This window comes from Stegodyphus dumicola, chromosome X2 (genome assembly GCF_044657685.1).
Source record: "Stegodyphus dumicola isolate Sdum_Otavi_A_Nest chromosome X2, ASM4465768v1".
NCBI classification, from domain to species: domain Eukaryota; kingdom Metazoa; phylum Arthropoda; class Arachnida; order Araneae; family Eresidae; genus Stegodyphus; species Stegodyphus dumicola.
In genome coordinates this window covers 99,620,256-99,647,861 of record NC_140781.1, presented here as the reverse complement: position 1 = coordinate 99,647,861, position 27,606 = coordinate 99,620,256, and the positions used below count along the sequence as shown (strand labels likewise).

The 27,606-nt window shown below is 33.9% G+C and overlaps 1 protein-coding gene across 11 annotated transcripts in view; it reads left to right on the top strand.

Annotated features, from left to right (window-relative positions):
- Positions 1 to 6,075: 6,075 nt before the first annotated feature.
- LOC118187454 (uncharacterized) overlaps positions 6,076 to 27,606 on the top strand; it is a 533,306-nt gene continuing 511,775 nt past the window's right edge. For 6 of the 11 annotated variants that reach the window (XM_085808867.1, XM_085808870.1, XM_085808872.1 and 3 more), the window contains exon 1: positions 6,087 to 6,198. In XM_085808867.1, the coding sequence (XP_085664993.1) occupies positions 6,151 to 6,198 (48 nt within the window). In that variant the 5' untranslated portion in view covers positions 6,087 to 6,150. Of the gene's footprint in view, positions 6,199 to 8,887; positions 9,023 to 27,606 lie in introns of all 11 variants that reach the window. The other 5 variants (XM_085808875.1, XM_085808873.1, XM_085808871.1 and 2 more) reach the window with 4 other exon arrangements.

The following is a 27,606-nucleotide window of genomic DNA, read 5'->3' as shown; positions in this document are numbered from 1 at the left end:
TTGATTTCTTATAAAAGCAATATAATATATATATATTTTTTAATTTGTCAAACTACACAGACGATTCTATGTTGAAACTGCAACACCAAGAAGTCTCACAGAACATTAAAACTCGTAAGATTATAGGCAACTGTTCATCAGTTAGAAACAAAGAGTTAAATTATCTCGATTTAGTCAATATGGAATATTATCGCGCTGCTTGGACAGACACATATGCTTTGACCTTCTATCGATGAGGTCATTGATTATTGTCTTGACAGATTTTAGTCATTGTCAGCTAGAACTTGGGCACACAAAGCATTTAGACTGAAACTAGATCTTCCTTTTGCTTTAGCCAACAATGATGTGCTCGATAGGAGACGATGCAAGGGGCCGTGGCAGCACCTTAAGTCCACTCAAGCTATTCAAAGTAGCATGATCAATATGTTGTCTGGCGTTGTCGAGTTGAGAAACACACCATTAGAAGTGATGGACTGGTGGGTTAGTCTTTTGTTAAGCTATCTCCTACCGTTGGCCACGTGGTCTCCAGGCCCTTCACCTATAATAACAACTTCTAAGAAGAAAGCAGGACTCATTGCTGAAGAAAGTAGTCCTCTTTTCTAGTCTCCATTACCACCTTGAAGTCAATCCGTTTTTTTTTGTTTGTTTTTTGATTATGGCAAAGCAAGCATGAAAAATTTGCCTTAGGACAGCGATTCTTTCGTGGAGAGATCTTGAAACTGGCTCACATCCAAGTTACACATAGGAAAAACCACAAAATGGGCCACGCAACCATCCCGTTCGCCAGGAATCGAACTAGGTTTGAACTACTAAGTGACTTCACTGCTCGCCGCTGGTGGCATGGAGGTAGGAAAGGGAGGAGGGGCCATTCCGCGCTAGAAGTGAAGCACTGCTTTGAAGCTTGGGTCACCAGACTGGGTGTTATTTGTTTACATTCAGAAGCTCGCTTGACAAGATTCTGATAGTATTTCGACACACGACAGTTCCATAGAAATCGAAAAAGGGACACTCTCGAATGAAAGAAACATTCATAGTGTGATGGATAATATAGCAATTTGTATAGTTTACTGACATTTACGCAAAAATCACATCTTGGTTATTTTTCGATAACTAACAACAGCGATTTTGATTATGAATTTGTTTTATAAAATTCTAAGCTGTTGCACTACAAAAATATAGATTTTAAGAAAATTGCTAAAAGAGATCTGCCAAAATTTATTTTCTAGAAGATTTGAAAAGTTTGAAACTTGATGGCTAAATGTAAATATAAAATTATGTATGTTAAAATATTTGTAATTAGGCACATAGGTCAGATTAAGTTTTTATTAAATAGAGTAACGCATGCAAGGGCTATCTGCCTAAAGAGAGAGATGCCATCGTGGAGGAATTTTGAAGAAAAACTGACCTTTGAGTGGGTATTAAAAATAATACTTATAATTTTCATTCAAATTATATTCATATATATTTTTTATCTAAAACTTTCGGGTGTATGCTAAATTAATGTAAATTACTTTACACGAAAAATATAGTGAATGCACAGAAATTAAAGATTTGCACATGCCGGAAATGATAAATAGGAAATATGTATGGGTATTTATGCATGTGCTTGCAAAAAGCATGTATCTGCCTTTGACAAAATACTTAAATATTCATTAAATTATTTATAAATGTATTTGAAATGAAGAATTTATTCACTTATAAACAACTGTGAAAGTACTGTGAAGAAATCTAATGATTAAATGTATCTAATTTGTAATGATTATAAATGTTATCTAAATATATAATAACCTTAATATTGAATTGTAAACATAAATTGAAATCCTGTTGACAAATACGTTATAAAACTATTTAAGCAAGAATTTTTCGTATTGGAAAGCAATCTCTTAAAAGGTATTGTAAAGCAAATGCTATGAGATGCGCACTTAAGAACGTAATAAAGAGTTTGGGAATATGTATTGTTGAAATGAAGGGTAAAAAAAAAAATCTGATAAGTATAATTAAAAGAATTATTCCCTTTACATTTTATAATAACTCCGTTACAAGTTTTAAATAATACTTAAAAAAAAAAAAAAAAAAACTTATTTTATTCCCTTTCAGAAATGTTCAGAGAAAGTCAAATACTATTTAATACCTATTTAATTATTAGGAATTAGCGAAATACTTATTTAAAGTATTTCGCTAATTCCTAATAATTCTCTAATTTAAAATGAACCGAATAGAGCATTAATTATAAATTGACTTACATTTTTCGATTTAAAAGAAGCCAAAAAATCATGTCATATTTAAGAAAGTATTTTAGGAAGAAGCTCTATAAATAGAAAAGAAATAATGCATAATTTTAATATTAATAATACAACAAACTTTGATCTTAATTTTTGTACCTTAACCGAATAAAATCGAATTACCTTAATTTTTTTTCCTAATGTAATTAACGAAAACTTGTGAAAATATTTTATTCAAATTAAACCATTCTGAGAAAACTGTCCTGTGAAAAGTATAGCATTTAATTCCGTTCAGAAGGAAATGTTGTTTAAAAATATGTTGTTTTCACATACTTAGGACTCTGAAGTGTTGTAGAAAAAGAAAATATATACATTTATATGTATATTTGCGACGTAATTACAAAATATTTACACCCGAACGCGTCAAATCCCATAGAACTCAATGGTAAATGACCCAATGTTTTGGTCACCACGTAGGGATCGCCGGTGCTTCAGAGCAGGGTACGGAGAAACTTGTTTAGGGCGACTCCTTCTTACTTCCTACCTCCATGGCTGGTGGGCCACCAATCCGCTTGCAATCCGGCTGGTAGCCCAATATTGTGCAAGGGCTTACGTCGGTTAGTGTACATACTGCTGGACCTCTTGAGTTTAGCATTCGATATCCCATTCATTCTCTTATAGGTGAATACGAGCTGCGTGCCATTCTTGCAATCCGACAATTCTTCTGCGCAAAAGTTTGCCTCTGGCTACCTTTTGCTTTCACTCAAGTTTGTCGTTGTTGTCGCAGCTGCTGAGACACACGTTTCAGTATAATCGCATAACTAACTGCCGACATCAAGTCACAGCAGCATCAGAATAAATCCACGAATTTTATTGAAAGGGTTGAACTTGTTGCCTTGGACACCTTCTAGGTCATAGTGTGAATTCACCCAGCTCCGTCCCAATTTTTTGAAGAACGGATTTCACTCCTCTTCCACCAACCTTTTGAGATGACTTTCGGCTCGGCAGTATTTTAATTGTTTGTACGTCGCGGAGGCACTATAGCAGATAGTTTCCCTACCAGCACGCCAGAGAGCGGCCAGTCAGGATTTTATACTATTTAATATCGCTTATTGCAGCGGTTCTCAACCTTTTGACTAACGCGTACCACCTAATCAAAACTTGAAAAACTTCAGTACCATCGCTACATTTTACAATGATTATTTTCCCAATTGTCAATAGAAACATTTAATATATATATATATTGCCATTTGCACTACTTATTGGCTATTTGTATTAAATATGCACACATTAAAATGTTAGATAAAAAAATTGGTTTTCATTTCAGTTATCAAAATTTAAGTTATAATACTTAAATTCTAAAATTTAGATTGAAATTTGGGTCTGTTTAAGGGAGATCAATTTCTTTACGTCTGGCTTTATTTCACTTAGCCTTAACCGTCAATTAGGACGGAAGAAAATCCTTGTTCAGTCAAATAGGTTATGCAAAAAGGCAATAAAAATTTGATAGCTTTATTTAAGATGCCTTTAAATTCTTTTTTCCCGTTCAGCCAAATGTTGACAAGTTGGTCATTTTTGAATTCTTCAATTCGAGTTCGATCACAAGAAATTTATATCAATTGTTTTTTTTATTCACGAAATTTTTGAACATAATAGTTAAATATATTTTATTTCTTTGCGTACCACCTATTTTTCTCTTGCTTACCACCAGTGGTACGCGTACCACCGGTTGAGAATCGCTGGCTTATTGGAAATAAGCGCTTGTAAATTTGATCTTTACTCATGTTATGGCAGTAGGCCTGTAAGGATTTTAAGTTTTACTAACGTTTATTTTATTTTAAAACTTTGCTTTCATCTCTTATTTTCCATTTCCGGCCAGAATAAGCGCGATTAGGAATTGTTTATGCTAATGAGGTTGCAAACTGTATGGGTATTTAAGAAGTGGCTTTCAGCCAAGAGAAGAAAGCAAAACATACACTTGCAAACAGAAAAAAGATGGTAAACTAGCAATTTGTGCCCTTTGCGGCGAATTTCGTGTATCTTCTTACAAAGGTTGTAAGAAACATCCAAACAATATCAAAAAATCCCTTGAAGCTGCCAAGAAGAAACGTGAAGAAAATAATCCGAATAATACTCGTAACTTCAATCTCAAGCAAGAAGATTTTTCTGCTCTTAATAACGACCATTCGGAAACCCAAGAAGCTCCTATGTGGAAGAAAAAGACTACAAACCTCTCATTTTTTGAATGGATGAAAAACCATGCAAAAAAAGCTAAAGAACTCCTCACCAAATTTAAGCAAGCGAAACGAAGAAGAAGAGAAGTTAGAAGTAGGCATAGCTGCTTTAGATTACATTTCCAGTATTGATTTGGAATTTTAAATCATGCGAGCTGCACAATAAGTGAAACTAAATACGTTACTATTGTATTTAATGTAAATAGCTTGTATATAGATTATTTAAGTGACTTCAAGCTCATCCCCTACGTCTTGTCTAGGAAGAATTTTCTTCTTCAATGATAATTATTTATCAACTATGGAATGAACTTTCATTTATTGGTTTTTCTCGCTGCGTGCGCGACGCATGTTATCATGTGTCTTTGATTTTGAAAACCAAGCAAGAGTTACGAGTTCGAACCTTAACATACTGTGTATAAGCTCTCGTAGTTAAAACCAGCAAGTAACATAAAGATCCAGATCCAGATCCAGAAGAGTCTCTTGCTGCCCAGCCACGCGTGTGCTTTTCAGCCAGTTCATGTCTGCCTTTAAGGCCAGAACTTAATTCCTGCTGATATTTGAAGACGTATTGCACTTTTTGCAATTTTGCTCACTACATACGTAGTGTCAAAAGGCCAATCTTCGCGTTAATAGTCTCTGTAAAGCATTTAAGTTTAGTTTTTATTTAGTTAAGTTAGTTTATTTCTTATATTCTACATATTAGACTAAAAGTGCTGATCTCTGTATCCCGAAGTACGGGAGCGGCTGTACGCTGTGAGAAATAAAGAGTAAAGTTAACCCTTCTTGTTTCTGTTGTATCTTCTACACACACACGCGCATAGTTTGAGTAAGTTCCCTGCTCCCATTCAGGATTACTAAATGTTCCCAAAGGCAGTTAGAAGGACTAGCAGTCCTGATATACCTACCTAGTATGTATGGCATTATGGCTTTTCCTCCTTGGTGTTACAGTTTTAATGCTGAATTTATACAGTTTTCGTTGCAGTTGAATATTTTTTAACTGCACATACAGCTATGCTCATTTTTAAAGTGTAGGACAGAGATATATTTATAACAATATTTTTCCGAAATAAAATATTTGTTTTAAAATGCGGGGAAGGTGTTTCCGTCAACATTAAATATGATTTGGGGATGGCGAAATAGCATCTACGTGACGTCCTCCATGAAAACAAATTTTTTAACTTACAAAAGGCATTAGTCATAAAGGTGCTAGCACCCTAATGAGATAAAGATTTTCATTTACTTTCTTAATCACAGTAGCAAATCAGAATTCTGCTTACTAATTGACGAGACACGTACTGCTTACTAAGACATAATCTATACGAAGGTTGCTTTTTAAAAGCTAAAAATCTTTCTCGGGGTACCATTGTGAAAGTTCATATATGTGCCGGTAAAGTGACAGGACACCACTATGAAGGAGGCCGCGATTTTAGTCACGAAACTCTCAGCGCTTTTATTAATTTTCTGCAAATAACGCGCTTGTTTCTTCAGCGCGCATACTGTCCTGTCCGAAAACTACCGCGCAAGAAATTCCGAACAACACCGGGGAAAAGTCGCTTAAAGTTGGCACGCGACCAACGCCGTTGTCACGTGAAGAGACCTCTCGCTTTGCGATAGGCAGGTTTTGGCGTCCAATCTGCGCAGTCGGCAGTGGTGGAAGAAGCCGTCCGCCGGCCGAAAGCGCCATCCGCACAGAGATGGTGGACGTCGACCACGTTTGCTCTTCTCCCACCTCCGCGGCCACGGTAAGAAGTTCGCCATGTGCTTTTCTTTGACTTTCGTTCATGCATAATTTTTCTCTGCGAATTCCGCTTTGTGGTTGAGCCGCTTTCATTCACTAATTTTTATTAGTTTTCTTAACTTTCTTTTTCAGTCTTTTCTTGCAGATTTAAAATTTAATTTTTTTTTTGCCTTATAAACACAATAAGGATTAATATTGTATCTAAATTGAATAATTCTTAATTTTATATGAAAGTTTTCTTGTGCCATTGTTAAGTCAATATACAAGGTGCCACAATTAAATCGTTAGATTTTATTTAAAAGATAGCTAGAAAAATGGTAGAGCTAGTTGGGTATATATTACTCGAAATTGTATTCTTTCGCCCTAACGCAAATAGTTGCACGATCTGGTTACGATAGGAAAAACTTGTCTATTTTTAGCAGGGGTCAGTTTTCTAAATCTCTTCGAAGTTAGGAAAAGGTTTCCTTTGAGAAGCAGATTTAGTTTTGGAAAGAGACGGTAATCACAGGGGGGCAAATCTGGAGAATTGGAGGGATGGCTGAACATTTGATTCCGGACCTTTAATTGCTGAACGCTTACCGACCTGTCTGAGGTCGTATTGCCATGCAGTACATCGCATTCGGAACCACGTTTCTGATTGTATGAAATAAAATGCAGCTTTAAAAATCGCTTACTTAATGTAATTTGATTCATCAGCTTTACAAGGGATTTTAAAAAAAAAAAAAAAAAAGAGAGTCATTATTTAATTGCTACTCTGCGTAGATATCACTTCGCAGATAGAAAGTTTTTTTTTTTTTTTTTATATATATAGGTGTAAAAAGTGGCTAAATATAGGTACGTAAAACACATTTATTAATCACATTCATCATCACCTACTGTTGGTGGTTAATATAGGTGCGTAAACAGATTTTATACTATTGCTTGATTTTATAAATATAAATGAACAATTCTAACCGTTTTTATGCGAAGTAACGCAAAATGAGGGAATTAAAATAAACCACTTTCAGTTTTTGAGCATTTTAACATCAGAATACCCGTGAATTAATTTCTTGTTTATAAAATATTCGTGTATAAAATTTTGCTAAAGCTGTTGTTTCTTTTCTTGTAATACAGGGTAATTTCTGTAATTAAATATACAGAGCCGGAGACTACGTATGACAGAAGGTGTTAACAAAATTTTACAAATGCTGGTAAACTTATAACTATTAGCATACCTGCTTATTCAAGGTAAAAATATTATGTATTTAAATACAACAGAGTTTTGAATATAAAGCACTACGTTAAGTTTTTTTAGAAGCTAACAAAAAGGTGCAAATTTTTCGCTCGTTCATTTAAACGAAGAATAATTGAACAGTTGTACTTTCCTTTTCGGTTTTGAAGCCAAAAAAATCAAATACTTTAAATTTCTATGTTGTTAGCCTACTTTACTTTATTACAACTTATTTTCTGTATTGTGTACTACTTTACTACTACAGGATATTTCATAATGGGGGTTCAAACTGTAGATGACTATTGTTGCAGTACCGTTAACCCGGATAAAATATTTATGGACATATGCAGAAAATGACACACCGAAAAGAAAAATTTCAGATGTTTTTATGAGATGCACGAGAGTTTTGTGGTGAAGTGGACATCTGAGAAATAAATTTAGGAGAGACGACATTCCATGCAGGCGAGAAAGTAGACACGAAGTAGTTTGATTATGAACATAAATTGCTATCCTCAGAAGAGAAGTTTCTAGTTCAGTTTCTTTAACGATATTTACTGATGCAGTGCCAGCACCGATAAAAGAACGTTTTTTGATATTAAATCATAAGAATAATATTTTTCATTTTTGTATGATTTACATGAAATTATTAATTAACTGCTGGGTAACTGCAGGAGAAATTTCATTTCTAAATATTATTAAGCCCATAGTTTTAAGGTACTTTCTAAGTAATAAGATTTTATTTTCGTAACTCAATTTAATTTTTTCCTCAGTTCTTTTACGTAGGGGGTGGGCGAGATAATATAGTTAAAGCACTTTTTTCGAACTGTTGTTTCGAACTGAAAAGTTCTAAGTACAGCGGAGGGAAAAAGGAAGGACTCCAGAGTTCTCCTATTTAAATCTATCAAGATAAATTAATTCGGTGCGTTCGATATCTGTTTCTAAATCGTTCACGTGCTAATGTTCGAATTTCGAAATAAGCTTTTCGGAAATGAATCTCAGTTAGGCTTTCCGCTTACATTCTTTTTTGTAAATTTGTTACCATCAATAAAATAAGTTCAATAATTTGTGTCGATATAAAGGGACAAGAGATAAAGAATTCAATTGAAAAATGATTGCATAGTGAAGTAGAATGACATAACTGAAATTGTAGGCCCGGCCATTTGACATTAAGCTCAGCGATTTTATTTCAGTTTCGCTGGAAGCTCTGTAAATCAAATTTAATTTACGTCTGTGCAAATGCTTTAATTTCTTGTATTTGTAATAAGAAATTAAGCGAAGAATTTTAAAATATTTAAAAGAGGGGAAGCTGAGTGATGAAAGAACACTAAAGCAATTCCTTTAAGGAAACGAAATAAGCGGTTAATGTTAAACTTAAGGAAGAATGGCAATCTTAATCAATTTGATTAAAGTAACAATCAGTTAAGTAAGATGTAAATTTTCTATAATTTCGTTGTATAAATTAATGCATTTAAAATTCTTTCAGATCTGTCTGGACACTCTTTGTAGAGTTACGAATTTTAGATTTTTTAATTTCTTTTTGAAAAAGATGACTGAAAGCTGGAAATATTAGGAAATGCATTGATATTATTAGGCATGATGAGAAATTATTAGGCTTCAGGTAATTTATGATTTTTGAATTAAAATTATAAATTGAATGGAAATAAATTTTGTTACATGTATGACATTTTGCATTTTAGTACGCTGAAATTCCACTGCCATGTCAACTGCCTGAGGTGGTATCACATTGAAATGTTGGTCATGTGATAGACAAATGCATGGGAAACTTAAGATGCAACCTTCATTAAAGCTTTCGTAATTGTACTTCTAATGTGTTTCTTCTTAAATGTACTTCTAATAGTTTCTTCTTACCAAAACGAATTTTTAATCAATTTTTCATTTATTCTTCTAATTACAAACTTTTTCTTTTTCCGGTCTTTATATCTATTCCTGAAAAATATTTGAGTTGGAAGAAAAATAAAAACTACAATTTATTAATTAAACTACAAATTATTAATTATATGTATATTATGAAAATATGAATTTTGCATACATTATTTTTATGAATGAAACTATTAATTATCTCTGTGAATTTAGCACGTAAATGTGTGGACCTGTATGTGTTCACCTTCTTAAAATGTAGCAAATATTTCATTTACCGAATTTTTGCTCTACAAAGACAATACGACTTTACATAATCTTTCCCTTTCCCATAGAGCTGTTGATTTTATTACAAAATTCTATGCTTTATTTTGACAAACTCTACAGTTGATAATAAATTTTTAACATCAAGAATAATAAGAACTGTGAAGACGTACCTTCAGTCAGTAAAAGAACTAAGGAAATTTCATTGAAAAATGAGTTCGCTTGACGCAGTTTTAGATTACTATTTAATCATGAGTTTCTGTACTTAGCTGTGCCCACCAGCGGTCGAGCCGTTAAGTCGCTAAACACTGGTAGTTCGGTCCGTGGTTCAAATTACGCGAACGGGCTGGCTGCATGGACGTTTTCGTGGTTTTTCCCATATGTAACGTGGATGTGAGCCAGTTTCAAGAGTCCTTCACGCAGGCATCTCTTCCCTTAGGCAGACAGCCCTCGAGACTTTTTCTTAATTACATCAAACCAAACTGCACTTAGCTGTACTGGAGACAGCAACATGATTATGTTCTCCCTTTAGTTAGTAAGAAGGTTAATAAATTGCAGAATGCATGATTTTGGACAAATCTTCATGTGAAATGATCTTCGAGTAGGGATTAAAAATCGGCAAAGAGTGTTAAATGAACTAAAAACTCGGAAACGCTTTTGAGGCCTTTTCAGCAAGTATTCATCAGATAAGAACAAGACGACTTCGTATGTAGATAATACCAAAGATTTTATTTACGCGATTTGCTGTTATCTCCTTTCTGCTGTTACGAGACCAATGAATTTTGAAAACGGTTCTTCTATAAACGAATTCTTCAGAACCGAACATTTATTTCTTCGAGACAGTGTTATTCTTTGTCTTCGAATTACAGAAAGGTAACAGTCTTTCTACTGTTAGAGGTTTGAAACATTTTTTCTAGTATTTAAATTTTTTGGTTTGATATAATTTTTCATCTTTTTCTTTGCATAGTACAGTGTTTTTTCGTTTTCTTATAATGTAATCCACAAGTATATATTTCTTTTGGAGCGCTTCGAATTAAAGTTATACTCCTTAAGCTACGAATGAATTATACAAATACTCTTTTCCAAACTCATATTTTGATTTTTCTGAAACATTGATTAATATTTGCTTTAATTTTAAACTTCAGGAATTCGTTATAATTTCCTTTTTCTTTCCCGCAGTTTTTTCTAAAATTTCCTTTTGTTTTTCTTTCCTCTCAGCCTTTTGTTAGCTCTCATAGTTTCGCCACTTTTATTACGTGATGAAAAGATCAATTTATTTGAACAAATTTGTTTGAATCATTTGTATTTCAATTTTCACGCCTAGATCATGTATGTAAATTTATTCTATTTCATTACCACGATTGAGAGTTTATAAGGGTCTTATAATTTTGAAATCGAGAATAAAAATGAAGCTCGCACTTTAAATGTATTTATCATGCTGAAAAATTATCGTAAGCTTTAAGCAGTTTTTAAATGTTTCCAGTTGTGCAAAAATATTTTTATTGCTGTTTTATCCGAATCCTACACGAATGGCATTAAATGCACTTTCCGTTTTCTGTAAAAGAAATGGAGAATTTATGGAGAAATGTACAGAACTCTACACGAATAAGTAATTCTTCTAAAATCATCTTTTACCTTCCGCTCTAATAAGTTGAATAATGTTGAAAAAGGCAGAGCGCAATAATAAGGAATTGCAGACAGTTAAACCCCGACTTGAATCAGAAATTCTTATCGTTCACTTGCATCTAAAACTGTCTATCGAAATATCTAATTCACTATTATTTACAAAAATTACAAAGCTTACCAGCTGCCAATGGTAAGATTACTAGACACCGATAGTTCGATATGAGTTCAAATTCCTGCGAATGGGCTGGTATCATGGGAGATTTTGTGGTTTTCACATGTGTAAACGTGAGTACGAGCCAGTAGGAAGTCCTCCAAGGAAGGCATCCTTGCCTTAGGTAGATGTCACAATCATAAAATCCAGTGCAGTCTCCAAATTGCCTAAATCAGTAGAATGAAGAAGCGATAAGCCTCCGAATCTTGGTAGTTCCATCGGGCTCAAACCCCAGCTGAGAGTCTTTTGCGGTTTACCAAAATATATACTAGCTAGTTTCCATTAAAATGTCTTCCAAGAAGGCATCTCTACTGTTAGAAAGCTAGCCTTAGTGTGCTTTGCTTCATACTGTAACAAATAGAATCGAAATCTAAATACCCGAGAATCTAATAAATGCCTCAGAATTTCAACTACAATACATTTTCACCTGAAGCTATACCCAGAAAATGCCTTCAGCTAAGGTTCTTTAACATAGTAATTTATTTACTTTCCGAAAATTCCCACATATTCCCACTCATGCAAATTTTAATTATGAGTACTTACATTCCTTCCCAGTAATTCTGAAAATGACTACGTGAATTCAGAAAATCGACTCTATATGCTTATATATTTAAAGAACAACACAAGGCAACTAAGAGAAACTAAAACGGGGCATTTCTTCTTCATTACAACTGAAAACGCCGCACCGCAGTAGGCTTCCCTAACGACTATACCGTCTGGGAGGGGTTCGAATGCCGGAAAAAGCATGGATGTCTGTAAATATGTAGTGTTTTTGCGGCATGGAGGCACTCTAAATATATGTCTAGCCGAAAGTTCTATCGAGAAGTTGTCGGTAGGGAAAGAGGGGTAGGAGACATTTGAACCCGTCCCTCCCGAGGTGCTATCCATCAAAATCTGGGAAGAAACTGAGCGAAATCGTACTGTAGTCTTTATGGTGCTCAAGGCTCTAGCTAACGACAGGCGCAATCTTGCTCTCCTTACCACGATGAATTTAGTGGCCTTGTTCTGTATTGTCAGACAAGTAGGATAAGTTACTTAATTAGTAAGAAAAATTCGGTCGGGGGAGAGAACTCGCCAAATTATGTCATGTAAAATATTCATTCAAAAACCCCACTAAATTATGTCATGTATAGTACAGTATTCATTACAACAGGAAGAAAATAGTGTCTGTTAGTACTTATCTTATTTTGTTATAGGTTTCACTATAAGAAGCGAATAGTCTATATTATTGCCTATCTTATCATTTTGTTTGTATACAGTATTTATTACAGAAATATAATAGTCTTTATTATTGCCCGTCTAATGTGGTTACTCTTTCTGTTTGCATCAAAATGAAATTCGGCTGCAACACAAATTTGCTTATGCTTCGTTCCAAGATTTCTTTTCTCTTCTTGCCAAATTACATTAATAGGGAAAAAGCTTTACCACACAAAAGAGAACGCCAAATTAGCCGAGTAAATCTTGAAGTTTCACGGCTTGGAAATGATTAAAACAGTGTAGCTTAAATACAAATCCTTTTCCTTAGAAATTCCTCTCCGAAAGTGTCTGTCATTATAAATAGCTATCGCTTGTCTGCTTCATTATAATTAATCAAGCGCATTACTAACTATATGTTGAAATATATGTCTGGAGGCCACCACAACGTCTGTCTCTGAAGACGTTCGAGTTCCTCTAATTCATTTTTCCTAGTTAGTGTGTTCTACCTTAAACAAAAAATTACGGTATGTAGAATTCTGAATTTTCAGACAAATCAAAATAACTTTAAGTCGTCATCGTCAGCTGATTTTCGGACGGTAAAGAACAATCTAAAATACCTGTCTTATTTCTTTCTTATCTTTAATTCTATGAAAGAATATATCAGTTATCACATATAATACTATATGATGGCAAATCATAGGGGTTGCAAATTAAAGAAAATGAAAATATTAAATAATTGTACTAAATGATTATAAAATCAATAAATTGGTAACGTGTTTTATATTTGTCATTTGTTTTAATTTAATACTTAACAGTTGTAACAAATGTCAAAGAAATAACTTTTATGACCAGTGTCATAAAAATATAATCACGTTTATTAAAAAAATCGCAAATTAAAATTTAATGAGTAAATTGGGAAAATTTACCTCGGTTCATTATTTTTCGCTCAGTGTATCAGGTTAGTATGCCAGTCGAGTTGAACATAATTTTACAAACTATTTATCTTATAAGTTTACGGAGGTTCGAATACCGCCAACGGGCTGGCTGCATATGAGCGTTTTCGTGGTCTTCTCGATATATAACGTGTATACGAGCCCTCAAAATTTCCCTCAAAACGTTCTCCCCTTTGGCAGATAGTCCTCGAGTGCGCTTTGCCTTTAATGAAATAAACCAAACCTTCTATGTTTACGCATTTTACTTTTAATTAGAGGAATATATTTCTGTGTAGTTAATTATGCTTTTAATCAATATTGTGAGAATAACATTGTTGGCTAGTCCAAGTTTGGTTTTAACTACGATTTTCTTTTTAGACGATATGAAATAGATTATGAATTTATTTCTCAAATGTTAACCCTTTGAACACGGAACGCGTGAATAACGCGTTCACTTTTTATCTTGAATATACGCAGGGAACGTTCTTATCGCGTCGGCAGAAACTGCGATCACTTTCGCAGGAAGAAAAATGTATGAAATTTTTTTAGGCTTTTATGAATTTTATGACTCGCGGTCAGAGGTTCCAATCATTCAGTTTAAAATTCAGGTCGCCTCATCCCCAATCAATTTCAACTTCAACATCAGGTTTACATTTCATTAGAAGAAAAATTTAAATGCTGATTTTGGCTTATGATTGTCAAATGTGTAAACGTACAAAAAATTTGATGAATGGTTTAGTGCTTGTAAATTTAATAGTGCTTGAAATATAGCCTGAGATGAAGTAAGTGGAACCTTAAAACTCTCAGTTTAAAGAAAAAGAATATTAATTATAAAGCAGTAAGGAAGTTAGACGGGAAAACAGTCTCTAAAGCTAAGTGCATATCGATGATATATGACCATATACGCAACTATTGCAATTTCTTGTTGTTCTGAGTTTAAATTTAGACTTGCTCTTATTCAAACCTCAGTTAAGCTATGGCATCTATGGAAACATTTATTAATTGTAGTATAAGCCAACATTTCGTCCACTTTGCAAAATTCAAATGGATGGAATATTTTGTCTTAAAATTTTGGGTCCATACATATTATCCCGTCGACCGTGAAAGCTAGTAGACATCCCGCCAAAGTTGCATCAATCGTTTCTGTCGTCAATGCCAACCAGCGGCCGAGCGGTAAAGTTGCTGAATACTGGTAGTTCGGTCCGAGGTTTGAATTCCGCGAACGGGCTGGCTGCATGGGCGTTTTCCTGGTTTTCCCCGTGTGTAACGTGTATACGAGCCAGTTTCCCTTCAAAAGTCCTCCACGAAGGCATCCCTCCCTTTAGGCAGATAGCCCTCGAGGCTTTGCCATAATCACATACACACACACATTTACACACGTTCCTGTCGTCAAAGTTGCTATTTTGAAGGAATTGATATCTCTTTGTTTAATAGTATTCGTTTAATAGTATTCGTTTATAGTGTTTAATAGTATACACACTTTCTTTTTGCCCTTTGTAAAAATGCTTTTTTTGATTTCTGCTCTTTTGTTAGGCACTTCGATTTTATCGAAAGCTCTGTTTAGAAATCTACTAATACAAATTAATTACAGTACAAGTTTACTAATAGTACAAGTTAATTAGTACCTTACTTAACTGTTTTAATATATTACTGATTTGTCGGCCATATTCAGCTGAAGATATCGTGTCGGTTAAATACACATTTTTGTTTAAAGTAGGATTCCATAACTTTAAAACTAATCCATTCCTTGCTTTTTCTGCAGAAAGTACATTCCAAATTTTAATCATGATTTCAATATACAGGAAAAAAAAAATGCAGCAACTGCAGTTAATTTATAGCCTTATTCACAGAAACAAAACGTTGCTTATCGAGAATCATTCGTATTTACGTCTAACGAAAGTGCAGATGTTGATATTTTAACGTCCCGCTTATCCACAACTGGCGGTCAATCGCACTGCTTGGCGACAGTTTCACAGTCGACTGGATAATACGTTAGTACCCAACTGTACTTAAGATATTAGAAAGGAATTCTTATCTTGCTTGCTGATAGAAAATGTTAGCAGGGTGAAAAATAATCGAAATTATTGATTTTACTTTCACCCCTGAAAGGTAAATATTTAAAAATCTTTCACATTTTCTTTTGTGACTTCATTTTGCTTCCATTTCCCTCTCTAAATAAATATATCTGTTCGCATTTCAATAAGCATGACAATTCATTATGCATTTCAGCAAAGCAATTGAAACACAAGCTGCAATAGACTCAGACTTTAATAATGAGTGAAAGGTAGCTATGTATTATAGGGAATCTTATATACAGGATGTTAAATTAAAAAAAATGGACGGCGTATTAAAGGGTGCGCAATTTGTGCATATTTGGTATTCGATAGTTTTATCATAAATTCAAATGAATAAATCAGTTTGAGAGCGAGGGAGGGAAAAAAGTATGATTTCTTCGGAAGAAGGCAGAAATTTGCTACAACAGGTGTTAAACACTGTCATATTTTGTGCCACATCTCTGTTGTTTTGTTAGAATTTCATTTATGTTTTAGATCCATTTCTTTACACAAGAGGATAGTATCATCGAAGCGAATATATCCAATGGTGACCTAAGAAAATTTAAAAAAAAAAAAAAAAAAAAAGCACCGGTACTTTATTTTATAAAAACAAAATATCAAAAGCTAACGAAGCGTTTTACTTTTTCAAAATCAGTGCATGAACAAGAAAAGAAAACGCTTTTAAAATAAAATTTAAAAAAAAAATCGTTAAAATTATGGAAAACGCGAAAATATTAGATATGATAATTGCTGTAGGAAAATACAGGTCTTTTAAAATTTAAAAATTCGATTAGTTCCTCCACACAGCAAGAACGTTTATGTACTGCATGTTGCCCATCATGGTTCATTACATACTGTTAAGTTTTCAATATTTCGGTACCTAGGTCCTTTAACAGTCTCATTTTATTCTTGCTGAGTCTTGAAGAACTGGTAATAAAAGGCTTGCAGTTTATCAAAAAATATTTCAAAATGATTCATTTCATTAATGCTTTTTTATTGATTTTTAAGGTTAATTGTAAACGATGAAATATGCAGAGCCAAATTTCCATGTTCGGAAATTTTTTATAGAAGCTTTATTGCAAATCTCGTTTATTTTCCTAATACATTAGCTCCATCAAGGCCTTGATTAAGACTTTTAGAGACCCTAAATATTTAAAGTATTTTGATTCCTCCACAGGCATTTGTAGTACAACGTTTGTTTACCTCACATTCCTTGACTTTCGATCTTGGTTTAACTGCGTAATGCATTCCATGGTAAAAGCGGCAAAGATAAATTTTTGCTGTGCCCCCTTTCCTTGATGCCCTAAGCCCATGCTTATTTTGTTTAATAGCTAACCCATTTCTGACTTCGTCAGAACAAAATGGAATTAAATAACTTTTTCCAGAAAATATATAGGAATTTAAAGCATTCGTTATTAGGACTTGAATTTTTATACATTCAACCGTAGTACTTTCAGTTCCCAAACACAAAGAACAGCAGACTCAGAGATTAGACACACATTTAATAATAAAGCGCTCATCAGCTTCCTAGAACTTCCCACTGGGTATATCTGATGGCCGTAATTACCGAACAAGGAGCTTTAAAAGCCTGCATCTGTTTATCGAGTCTTCTCCACGTCTTGCGAAAATTATTGGCCGATTTGCTCTATCAAAGCGATGAATTATAGGATCTCTGTTCTTTGAAACAATCAACTTCCAAGATATTCTATGGAAATTCAGCAGGTTATTATTGCAGGAAAATAGATATAGGAAGACTGGGCGAAATGTCATAGCGCAAATTCCATCATGAAATTGCTGAAGGAGTTTTTAGATAATAGATTCCTATCTAAAAAACTATGACCATCGAGAATTCGAGCACTAATCAGTCTAGATTAATTTTTATGGGTACACCTAAAACAGATTTTGTTCATAAACAATACATTGACCTTTTATTGCTATTGTTGTGTCCATATTACTTGGGACAATGGTTGGCAGAGCCTACTCCGAAGAGAGGTTGAACTTCTATTTTCCACCCCTCAATTTTGAGCGAGAGCACCCCGGGGGTGATCCGGAGCTCTTCCACCACTCTCCACTCCCACCAGTCCACACGAGAGGACGTTTTCGCCGCATATTTAGAGAACCGCCCTGCCGCACCTTTACTATACATTTACAAACATCCGTGTCTTCTTCGGGATTCGAACACGGGTCCTTTGTCATTGTAGTAGGCGCCTAGCCACTATGCGTTCTGGGCGACCATTGACCTTTTCGGAGTATAAAATGAACAGCACTTCCATCCGGAGTGTACGGGTCTTCATAGGAACGTGCTGAAATGCGCAGACAAATGCCCTGAATCACAGGGAAGTGTTTCCAACGTATGTTGCCCTCATAAATACCTACACTGTTTCTGCAAAGTGTTTAGTTTAAAATTGAATAACCCGTATATAATGATAAACAGAAACATATATAAGCTTATACATATATTGACTCATCAATTAATCCTCACTAAGGGAAATAGCATTAAGTGAATACAGTAAGTAACAGGAATAATCCCATTTCATCCACCATATAGCCAGAATCTGGAAAAAATACGGTGAATTACATTCTACATTAGAAAATGATTTGCTCGAAGTTGAGAAAAATCAGCTGCTTAAATTTACGTTTAATGTGTAAACATTTGATTGAGCTGATTTTCTTTTACAGAATATAAAATAAACTTAATAGTGCTCCCACATTTTCACCTTGATACGTGATCTGCGATCGCTTTAGTAAGATTTTGAAGTTTTGTTTCATACTGGGGTCAACAATAAACAAAATTTTCTTAGCATGCTCAATGGGATCGGATTTTTTTTCTCTTTAACTTCTTAGTCTGGTGTCATATCCAAAATTATCAATCAGAAAAATCTAAGCAAGGATAATTATTCGGGATCATATTGGAGTATTTGATTACGCTTTGAAGTATGTAGGGCTGTCTGCGTAAGGGTATGGAGCGTTCTCGGAGGACAAAGAACTGGCTCGTGATCGCGTTAAACATGGGTAAAACTATAAAAGCACCCATGCAGCCAACACGTTCACCAGAACTCGAACCCAAGCAGAACAACTAGGAGTTTTGCCACTCAGCCATTTGGTGGATCCTTGAAAGAGAAAGGATACCATAGGTGTTATGGTCCGGTGCTTACTAGGTGTTCAGACTGACCCTCTTTCCAACTCCTTGGTGTTAGGAATTTCTCATTTTAACTGAATACTGCAAAAAAAAGGGAAAACTTATTATAATTTATTAAAGTTTGAGGCCACCTTCTAACAAATATTACTAATCTGTAAACAGAATGATTGTCTAGAGGCACTGTTTTAGTATTTTATTGAAATATTATGAGTGAACAGTATTGGTAGATGAAAAAATATTACTGAATATTGTGACTTAAAATGTTTAGCGTAACCTAAAGCAAGTGGCGTTGACTTCTTAATCACTGTCATTTCATTCAGTCCCGCTAATTCCACCAGTGGTCAAGTTGTTAAGACCACTAAATGTTAGAACTTCGATTCGGGTTCCATTTCAGATGAATGGGCTGGCTGCAGGGTTGGTTTTCCCCATGTCTAACATGAATACGATTCAATGTCCCTTATAATCCTTCACGAAGGTATACTTCTCATTAATCAGAGTTTACGTGTGCTTTGCCGTCCTCAAATAACCAAGCCTAACAATAACCAAGCGCTAGCTGATTATAGTTCATATCGAAATTTGCGTTATTCGAGATTTTTCTAGTTCTTTTGCAATTAAATACTATGTTATATTTTTCGTAAGAAGTTTCTTTGATGCTAAGTTTGATTTTGATGAACACAGCCTTCCATGATATTTTCAGCATTCCGAGGTATGAAGTTTACAAAATATTGTAGTAATAATGGGATAGTTTATGAATTCTGGAGATTTTTTAGGTTGAGTCTCTGCGCCACAGTGTTGCCCTCGCTTTTTGTCCATTCTTTTATGCTTTGTTTTAAAAGGTTTCCCTATTATAATTGTGAATTTCAAATTAAAAAATATATAAAGTTTAATTTTTAATGCCTATAACCGCGACAATTATTATATTTCATTATTGCCGTTTGAAAGTTAAATTACCAAAACTATGAAAACTAATTAAATCAATTTCATCGCTTAGCCAGGGCCCATCAGGGATCGAATGGATTTGACCATTGGTCATTTGTAGTTCAACTAATTTTCAGATGACAGCCCACTGCATGGGGTTTTGCTTCGTGTTTAAGAAGTGACCACAGCCAGTTTTTTTTTATAAAGTCTTCTACGAAAGCGTCATTAAACACATACTCTTTGCATAATGGTTTTGATAGCAACAATACATAAAATAAGTCTTGATGTATAAATAAGTTACAAATCAGAAAAATAGTAATATTTAAAATGACTGTTTTTTTTTTTTTTTAAATATTAGTAGCTTTTTAAAATATAAAACTGTATGTAACTCTATATGGCCAAAATTTCAAAATTTAGGTTCCAAAAGCTGTTATTCATAAATAAGTAACTGCGATTCTTTTTTCTCAAAGAAGTTTTCGAAGTGTGTATTAACCCTCTGACCTCGCGTATTATTTAGGATAAAAGGTGAACGCTTTATTCACGGATCCCGCCGCTGGAGGGTTAATACATCGAAAAAGAGCATTAGTATTTCAATCCTATTGTTTATTACTAACTCTCCTATATCGCCTTTAAAATAGCCGTTCACATACGCATCATTTCTAAACCAGATAGCCGTCATGCGCTTTGAGATAATGTATTAACCAATCATATTCATACGCTGAACACAGTTTTAATTCGAAATTTAAAATGTTTGGCAAGGCTGTGAAGTATTATAGTAAGTAACATAGATGTAGAAGATGACTTAGTCAATCTGAGGTTTTGAATATTCAGTTAACATTCGGGTAATCTGTTATTTGAACCTAAGAAGCGGTATTAAGTATACATGATGAGGTTACACTTGCGAAGGTGTGAATTCAATTATTTGTTGTGTCGCACTTTTCGTTATAAATTTTGTTATGTCGATACTAAACAGTTGTAAGTTTTCACAAAAAGTGACATATATATGGAGTTAGATACGCGATTTTTCAGGGTATGTTAGGGATTTTGTCCTTTATTATTTTACGACCCTACCCCTAACAATTTTTCTTTGAGAAAAAAGATAAAAATTTTATCAGCAGTGAAACACAAGTACGGGATGTGTTGTTTGCTGATGTTACTAGATATATATGTTACTAGATATATTACTGATAATATATGCTTTTGTTCGGAAAAAATTCCCATTGACTGCGCTGTTGTGAATTCGGAGAACGAACGAACGTTTAGCAACGTCTTGCTGCTAGTAAACAACTTCTCTCATAAATGTATAGAAAGAAGTTGTTTTGAAAACAACTCTAGCCTTGTTTGTCCGGTATTTTGTGACTGGTTTTTTTTAACACTTCACTCGTTGTATTTAAAAAAAATAGTCGTCGAGAGCTATACTTAATTGCGCTGTTATTGTGGTTTCTAAGATGCTGGAACGTGAAATAACTTCCCTATATCTTGGTAGAATGCTTTATAACTTGCTCAATAGTATAAATAATAGGCTTGAGTTTCAGTCAAGATTAAGTCGAAGAATTCATCAAAATGAGGCATAATTCCCTTCATCTTTCTAGGCATTCTCATGGTTATTTATTACGTTACAAAATTTTTTATTCTGCAAATAGAAGGCTGATTTGACTGCCGAGGAAGTAACATACAGTTTTCCAAATTATTTGAAGAAGTAAACATTTTTGGCCTTCCCCTGTTTCTGTAATTTGATCCAAGCGACTCTATGTACACTAAAAAATTAAGTAACGTTTTTACTTAAATCAAATTATAGAATTAACCTTTACTTAAAAATAACTTAATATTTACTCATTTCAGAAAGTTATCATAACGTACTTAATTTTTTAAACTTGGTTATTAATGTTCTTGACTTGATTATTAATAAGGTCTTGACTTGATTATTAATAAGGTATTGACTTGGTTATTCGTAAGTTATTAATGTTCAAAGTTTCCGTTAGCCAGTAAATAAAAGGTGAACGCTATCACCTATTTCTGCTATTTCTGCTTCAATTCTAGTACTTTTTTTGGACTTGGAAGGTGGACTTGTAAAGTTCTGCTTCTATAGAACCTTAACTCAATATCTTTCGGAACCTTATTAGACTGACAAGACCTTATCAGTCTGAATTCAAATGACAAAGACTTATGAAGGTTAAAACAACATTTTTATTTAACTCTTGAAAGTAACAGAAGGCATCACTCGTGCTGCAGAATATAACTTCGCCACTCAGGAGTATTTAAAATAACTTAAGATGAAGGTAAATTAAAAATTTTGGTAACATAATCCGAGACTATACACACAATAGTTGATTAAGTAATTAAATTAATATTTTACGTCGGCCAGCAAAATCGCTAAAGCTGCAATAAACTTTGCCAGAGTTGGCGATAGTAAGCAACTGCAAGCGAGGCTGATTTTAAAACTATCAAACTTCCCACTTAAATACTGTACAACTAATTTGCATTCTGGTGAGGACTACGGAAAGAAGAAGTTGTAGTAAAGTTTCAAATCATAATACCTGGTTAATTAACATAAAATCATGCAGATTTACAAAAGGAGAAATGCGCGCTCATATTTCTGCTCTTCAAATGAAAGATATATCTTTAAAGATAAAAGATATCTGCCTATGAAAGGACATACTCATAGCATTAACTCAGGTGTCACCTACCTTTATATTATATTTAGTGACAGAGGTATGCTTGCATTTTTTTTGCACATGCTGTCCAAGTCTAGCTCTACTGCAGTCACCATTTATAATCTACATTTAATTAGTTTTTATATTTTGTTTTTAAAACCACATACGTTGATATTTTTTCACTTAAATACGTCGTTCCGAATGACATTAAAATGTCTACAGCTGTGTGAGAAACTTCTGGGTATTCTTCATGCGTCCAAACAAAACTTTAGGAGCTTCTCTTGTTTAACTTTAGATTTTTACGTCGAATCTGTTGATATCGGGATAGCTTGTTGCCTTTCCTTCATTGGCAAGCTTTCTGAATCATTGTTGTACTCGAATAGATTTTTTTATCTAGTGATACTTAGTTTTTTCTCCTGGGAAATATTCTCTTTTACTGTTTTCTTCATTTGAAAGAGTGTTCCATTACATAGTTTTTAAAACTGTCATCTAAAAGATTAATTTCATTTTCTATTAGAAATCTGTTTAGTTTTGCAAATCATTACACGTCATATTCTTTGACGCATGATGGCCACATGTTAAGTTTTAAAAACAAATGCATTAATTCTTTTTCTTTAATTTTTAAAATATAAACATTTAATCCTTGAAGGGATGTACGTTTGATTTACTTAGAATGTCGGTAGCCCACACGCGAAACTTCTGATTAATTTTCAAAGATAATTAAATGTATATTTTTAGTTCATAAACCCTAGTCAACTAGTGTGAGTACTTTAACATTTTTTTTTTCGAATTTTTATTTTGACTCTTAAAAAAACTACCGGAATTCCACTAAAGTTGGAAAACCACAGATCTACATCTAAAGGTTAACAGAATATAACTGACTGCAGTTATGCTTATATGATAAGAACAGCATAAAGTGTCTGCATCATATAAAAGGAATTCAAATAACGTCACCAAGCTTGTTTAGTATTTTTTTAAGACGGGAGCATTTCTAATGGTTAGACAATGTCTTAGCAACCAAGAAACAATATATTTGTTTTACAGTGCATAATCCATTGCTCTGTATCCAGTCTGTAATCAGTGCGTTACATTAATGTTTACTGGCCTAACATTACAAACCAGGCATTGTCAAACTTATTATCTCGAGTGGGCCGAATAATCATCAGTGTACAATACTGCGAGCTGCAAGGGGAAAAAGTCCTCTTCATTCTTGATGTATTTAAAAAGTGAGTAAATGCATCAAATAATACCATTAGGTAGTATTTGACTACCTGTCATGTAGCCAAGCATACTGTGGCATAGACAAAGCCCGAATCTATTCGTTCTTAACCTCAATCCATGTCTCTGTCTCTAAAATTATAAACATGCTATTCACAACAAATACTTAATAGAAATGTATTCCGGGCGGTGTAAAAGTGCTTCGGGGGTTGCCAGTTTGAGATTGCTGCTTTATAGCATCCGAAACTATATATATGCTTTTCAACATTCGGTGAAATTTCAGATTTTATTAATATATTGTGTCGCCCAGACGGTATAGTGGTTAAGGGAAGCCGACCGCGATACCAAATGTCCCGGCTTCGAATCTCGGAGAAGGCTTAGTTGCAACTGTCCGTCCCCTCATAAGAGGCAAAGGTAGCCCACCTATTAGGTGCCTTCATAATAAAGTGACCACCACTTCTGGCCTTAGTAGGGGCCTAGCCGAAGTCGGCTGAGGACCCGCCATTGGTTAAAAATAAATAAATATATATTGTACTTGTAATTACGTTTTTTTTTTAATCTCTCAGACTGAACCGAGGTGGTATAAAAATGAGTTCCACATGCCTGAGGTAGACAAATCTGCACTCATTTGCATCTATGTATATGCAATGTAAATGATCTCAGCAGTTTCTTAAAAAAAATATCTTACTTATCGCTTAAGTTAACAAACAATTTAAAATACGTAAATAAGCATGTAAGGAATAACCGCATTAGCGACAGAAGATTGTTGATTCAAATACTGACGAGTGCTAACTTGATTTATCACATTTGCAGCTTGTGAAAGCTTAATAGCAAGCTTGATTTTGCGTGCCATAGAAAGAACAAAGGATCAGTATAACTGGTGTCCAGTTTGGTTTATTTTGGACAAAGGAAGCAAGGGCTATCTGTCAAATGGGAGGGATGCCTTCGCGGAGGACTTTTTGAGGTAAACTGGCTCGTAGTATGTTACTCATGGGGAAAGCCTCGAAATCGCCCATGCCGCCAGGCCATTCGCCAAGAAACGAATCCGCTTCGAACTACAAGTATTGAGCGATTTCGCTACTCGGTTGCTTGTGGGCCTATTTGTTGTCCAAATAAGAAGTTATATTTTCAGTTTTCATGTTTATTTATATTGTTTTCTAAAAATTTCTGCTCCATGTTTTATTTCTTCTCATCAATATGGATTTTAAATGTTTCTTTCAGTGTAGGGAACATCATACTGAGATATTCTTGGTAAAATTACTCTATCTGAGAAATAGTGGCCGAGCGGTAAAGTCGCTGAACACTAGTAGCTCTGCTTATCAACTGTTCTTCAGGCAACCATACCCATAACAATTCTTCAGTCAAACGAAGTTGCCATTTCATCGTTTTCGTCGTGTTCCAACGGTTTTCGTAGATAATTGTGATGTTTTTTGCCTTAAACTCAGTTTTAAAATATACGTTTGTAGAATTCTCCAGCAATAGGAGAAACTGCGGTAAAATTTCTGTAAGATTATAGTATTATGCCGTAAAATCTCTGTACAGGAAAAATTATTTTGAATCTGTTGTTAAAACGATGGACACAAAACTTCATATGAACCAAAAAAAAAAAAAAAAAAAAAAAAAACAGCTTATAAGTAAATTTATTTAGTGATTTTTTTGGATAAATATGACTAGAATGTAAAATATTTATGAGCTTTATAAGTAAATTTTTGCAATTGAATTGAATGATGAGTTATGCTATCATTGTTTATCATCTGTGAAATATCGCCAAACTATGCACGGGTTACGCGCGCGAATACGTTAGTTACTCTTTAAACTTACGGCTGCGTTAATAGTGATATTTAAATTAGAATGTGGACGCATGTAGAATCTTCAAATAACAGAATAGATAACTTGACCATAATATATGAGGAATGTCTGAATTCTTGCACTCTCTCCTCTTTCTAAAAGCCCCTGTTGAATGCGGAACACCACTTGGTTCAAGTTGCAATGATGTATCATCCACTATGCAAAGTATTATCACCAACACGGGATTCCTCAATGATATATTTCAAAGCTCAATAAAATTTACACGATAATTTCATTTTCATATTACACTTGACATTTTTAAAAATATTTAGCGTTGAACTAAAATCAGTAGAAACCTAAAATCCATTCAAGCATGTAAAATAAGAAATTAGTACAATTTATTCACATTTTAAAAAATAAATGCTGAGCACTAAATTCATCATTAAGAATAACACTGTCGCTAAAACCGATATACTTTTTAAAGTAATCTGGAGAGTTCCGGCATGCGTTATTGAGGTATAGAGATCAGCCTATGTGACTTTTATTCAAGAGTCCTTTGTTCGACTCCTGGTAAGGCACAGGGAATTTCTCGAGACTCTTTTCAATTCAGCTTTTCATTATTCTTTACCAAACGCCTTTCTTCACCGCAAACTTAAACAACTAATTATAAACAAATTGTGCTTTTCGATGAAAGAAATTTTTCCGATTTTTTCCTTCAAACGTTTCTTCAAGAACTTTAAAAATAAGAATCGCATTAAGTTTTGTTTCCAATGTCACAGTATACAGCATTTGTCAGGCATTTTTAACATTTCAGAAGCCCGACAAATATTAAACAGTTGAAAAAAACTTTTTGTTTGCATATATTAGAACTGTAAATAAATGTTCACTGAAATGGCACATCTGCCTTCGAAAAGATGATTTAGTTTGCATCGAAATTTGTCAAACAAACGTTTGTATCAACGTTTCATACGTATAAAAAGTCAGTTGATGAGATGGCAGTGATTCATTCCATGGCAATGTATTTAAAAAAATGCAGTTGTTTAACATTTCCCAAAGCGGATTTTCTTGGGCATACTTTAGCAGATTTTAGATATATTATAATTTCATCATCATATCTTGATTTCGATTACCGAAGACCTATCTTTTGATATACCATATTCCCTCGTGTTTTTTCTCCCTATCTTTTTGAAAATTATAAACATTTTTGTATAATTTTTCCCTTTCGGTATTGTGCACACTTTTTACTGGTTTATTGGTAAATTGCATTCCCTTCATTATTTGATTTTTATTTAGTGTATTTAGTTGGTATTTATATTTTTGTATTAGCAATTCATCCATTTATTTTCCCTTGAATTTTTTATTTGAAACGTAATTTGTGCAGATCCTTCGTTAAGCTACCTGGACATGGCAAGTGCTCTAAGAAACTTTCTAAACATGTGATTTCGCCTTACTTCTTTTACTTATATTCAGGACCATTGTAGCTTGATCTGCTGCTGACTGTTCAATCTTTCGAAATCCAGTTCTCTTGGAAACTGATTCATGTGCGGTGACCCTGGGGCTTTCCAGGGTAACTGAGCCCAGGTCTGGCTCAGTGACCCTTAGATATCGGCTCAGTATCCGTCAGATATATTCTTATAGGAAAATTGGCTTGTTTTAATGAAATAATATTGTGATAATTACCATCAGTTTATCGATGACTACTTTTCATTATGTTCTTCCTGTTACCGCATTCTTCGGAAATGAAAATACTCGCATAATTTTCTTTTCTTTATTCTAGGACGATAAAAATTAGTGAAAATGCGCGAGAAAATACTGCATTTCACCTAAATTAATTAGTTTAAAATAATTATAAATGAAACCATAGGTACATATCGATAAAGCAGCTGGAGTTTTGCAATTCAAGTTATAAAGTTAGTAATGCGCATCGTCTAAGCATAGGAATACAGACCTGCAATTCATGTCATCTAAGCACTAGAATGTGATTCTGATAAAGGGGTGTATAAACTTATGTTAACTTTGAAAACTTCAGTTTGAGAAGTATAAAATTTTATCTCGTCCACATGCAGTATTTCACAGTGTGAAGTTTTTCTGTCCATAATACTGAACTATTGTAATATCGTAATTTTTTAATACCAGATTTACATTTAAAAAACCTGTTGAATATATTTAACATTCGTTTCAGGCGACGCAAATAAATGACACCACATTTGGAGAAAGAGTTCAAAACTCATCGGATTTTTTCAGTAAATGAATAGGAGAAGCCGACAGAAATCTCTTCCAGCGTATTAGTGCAAATGAATATTGCAAAGCATACGAGAAATGT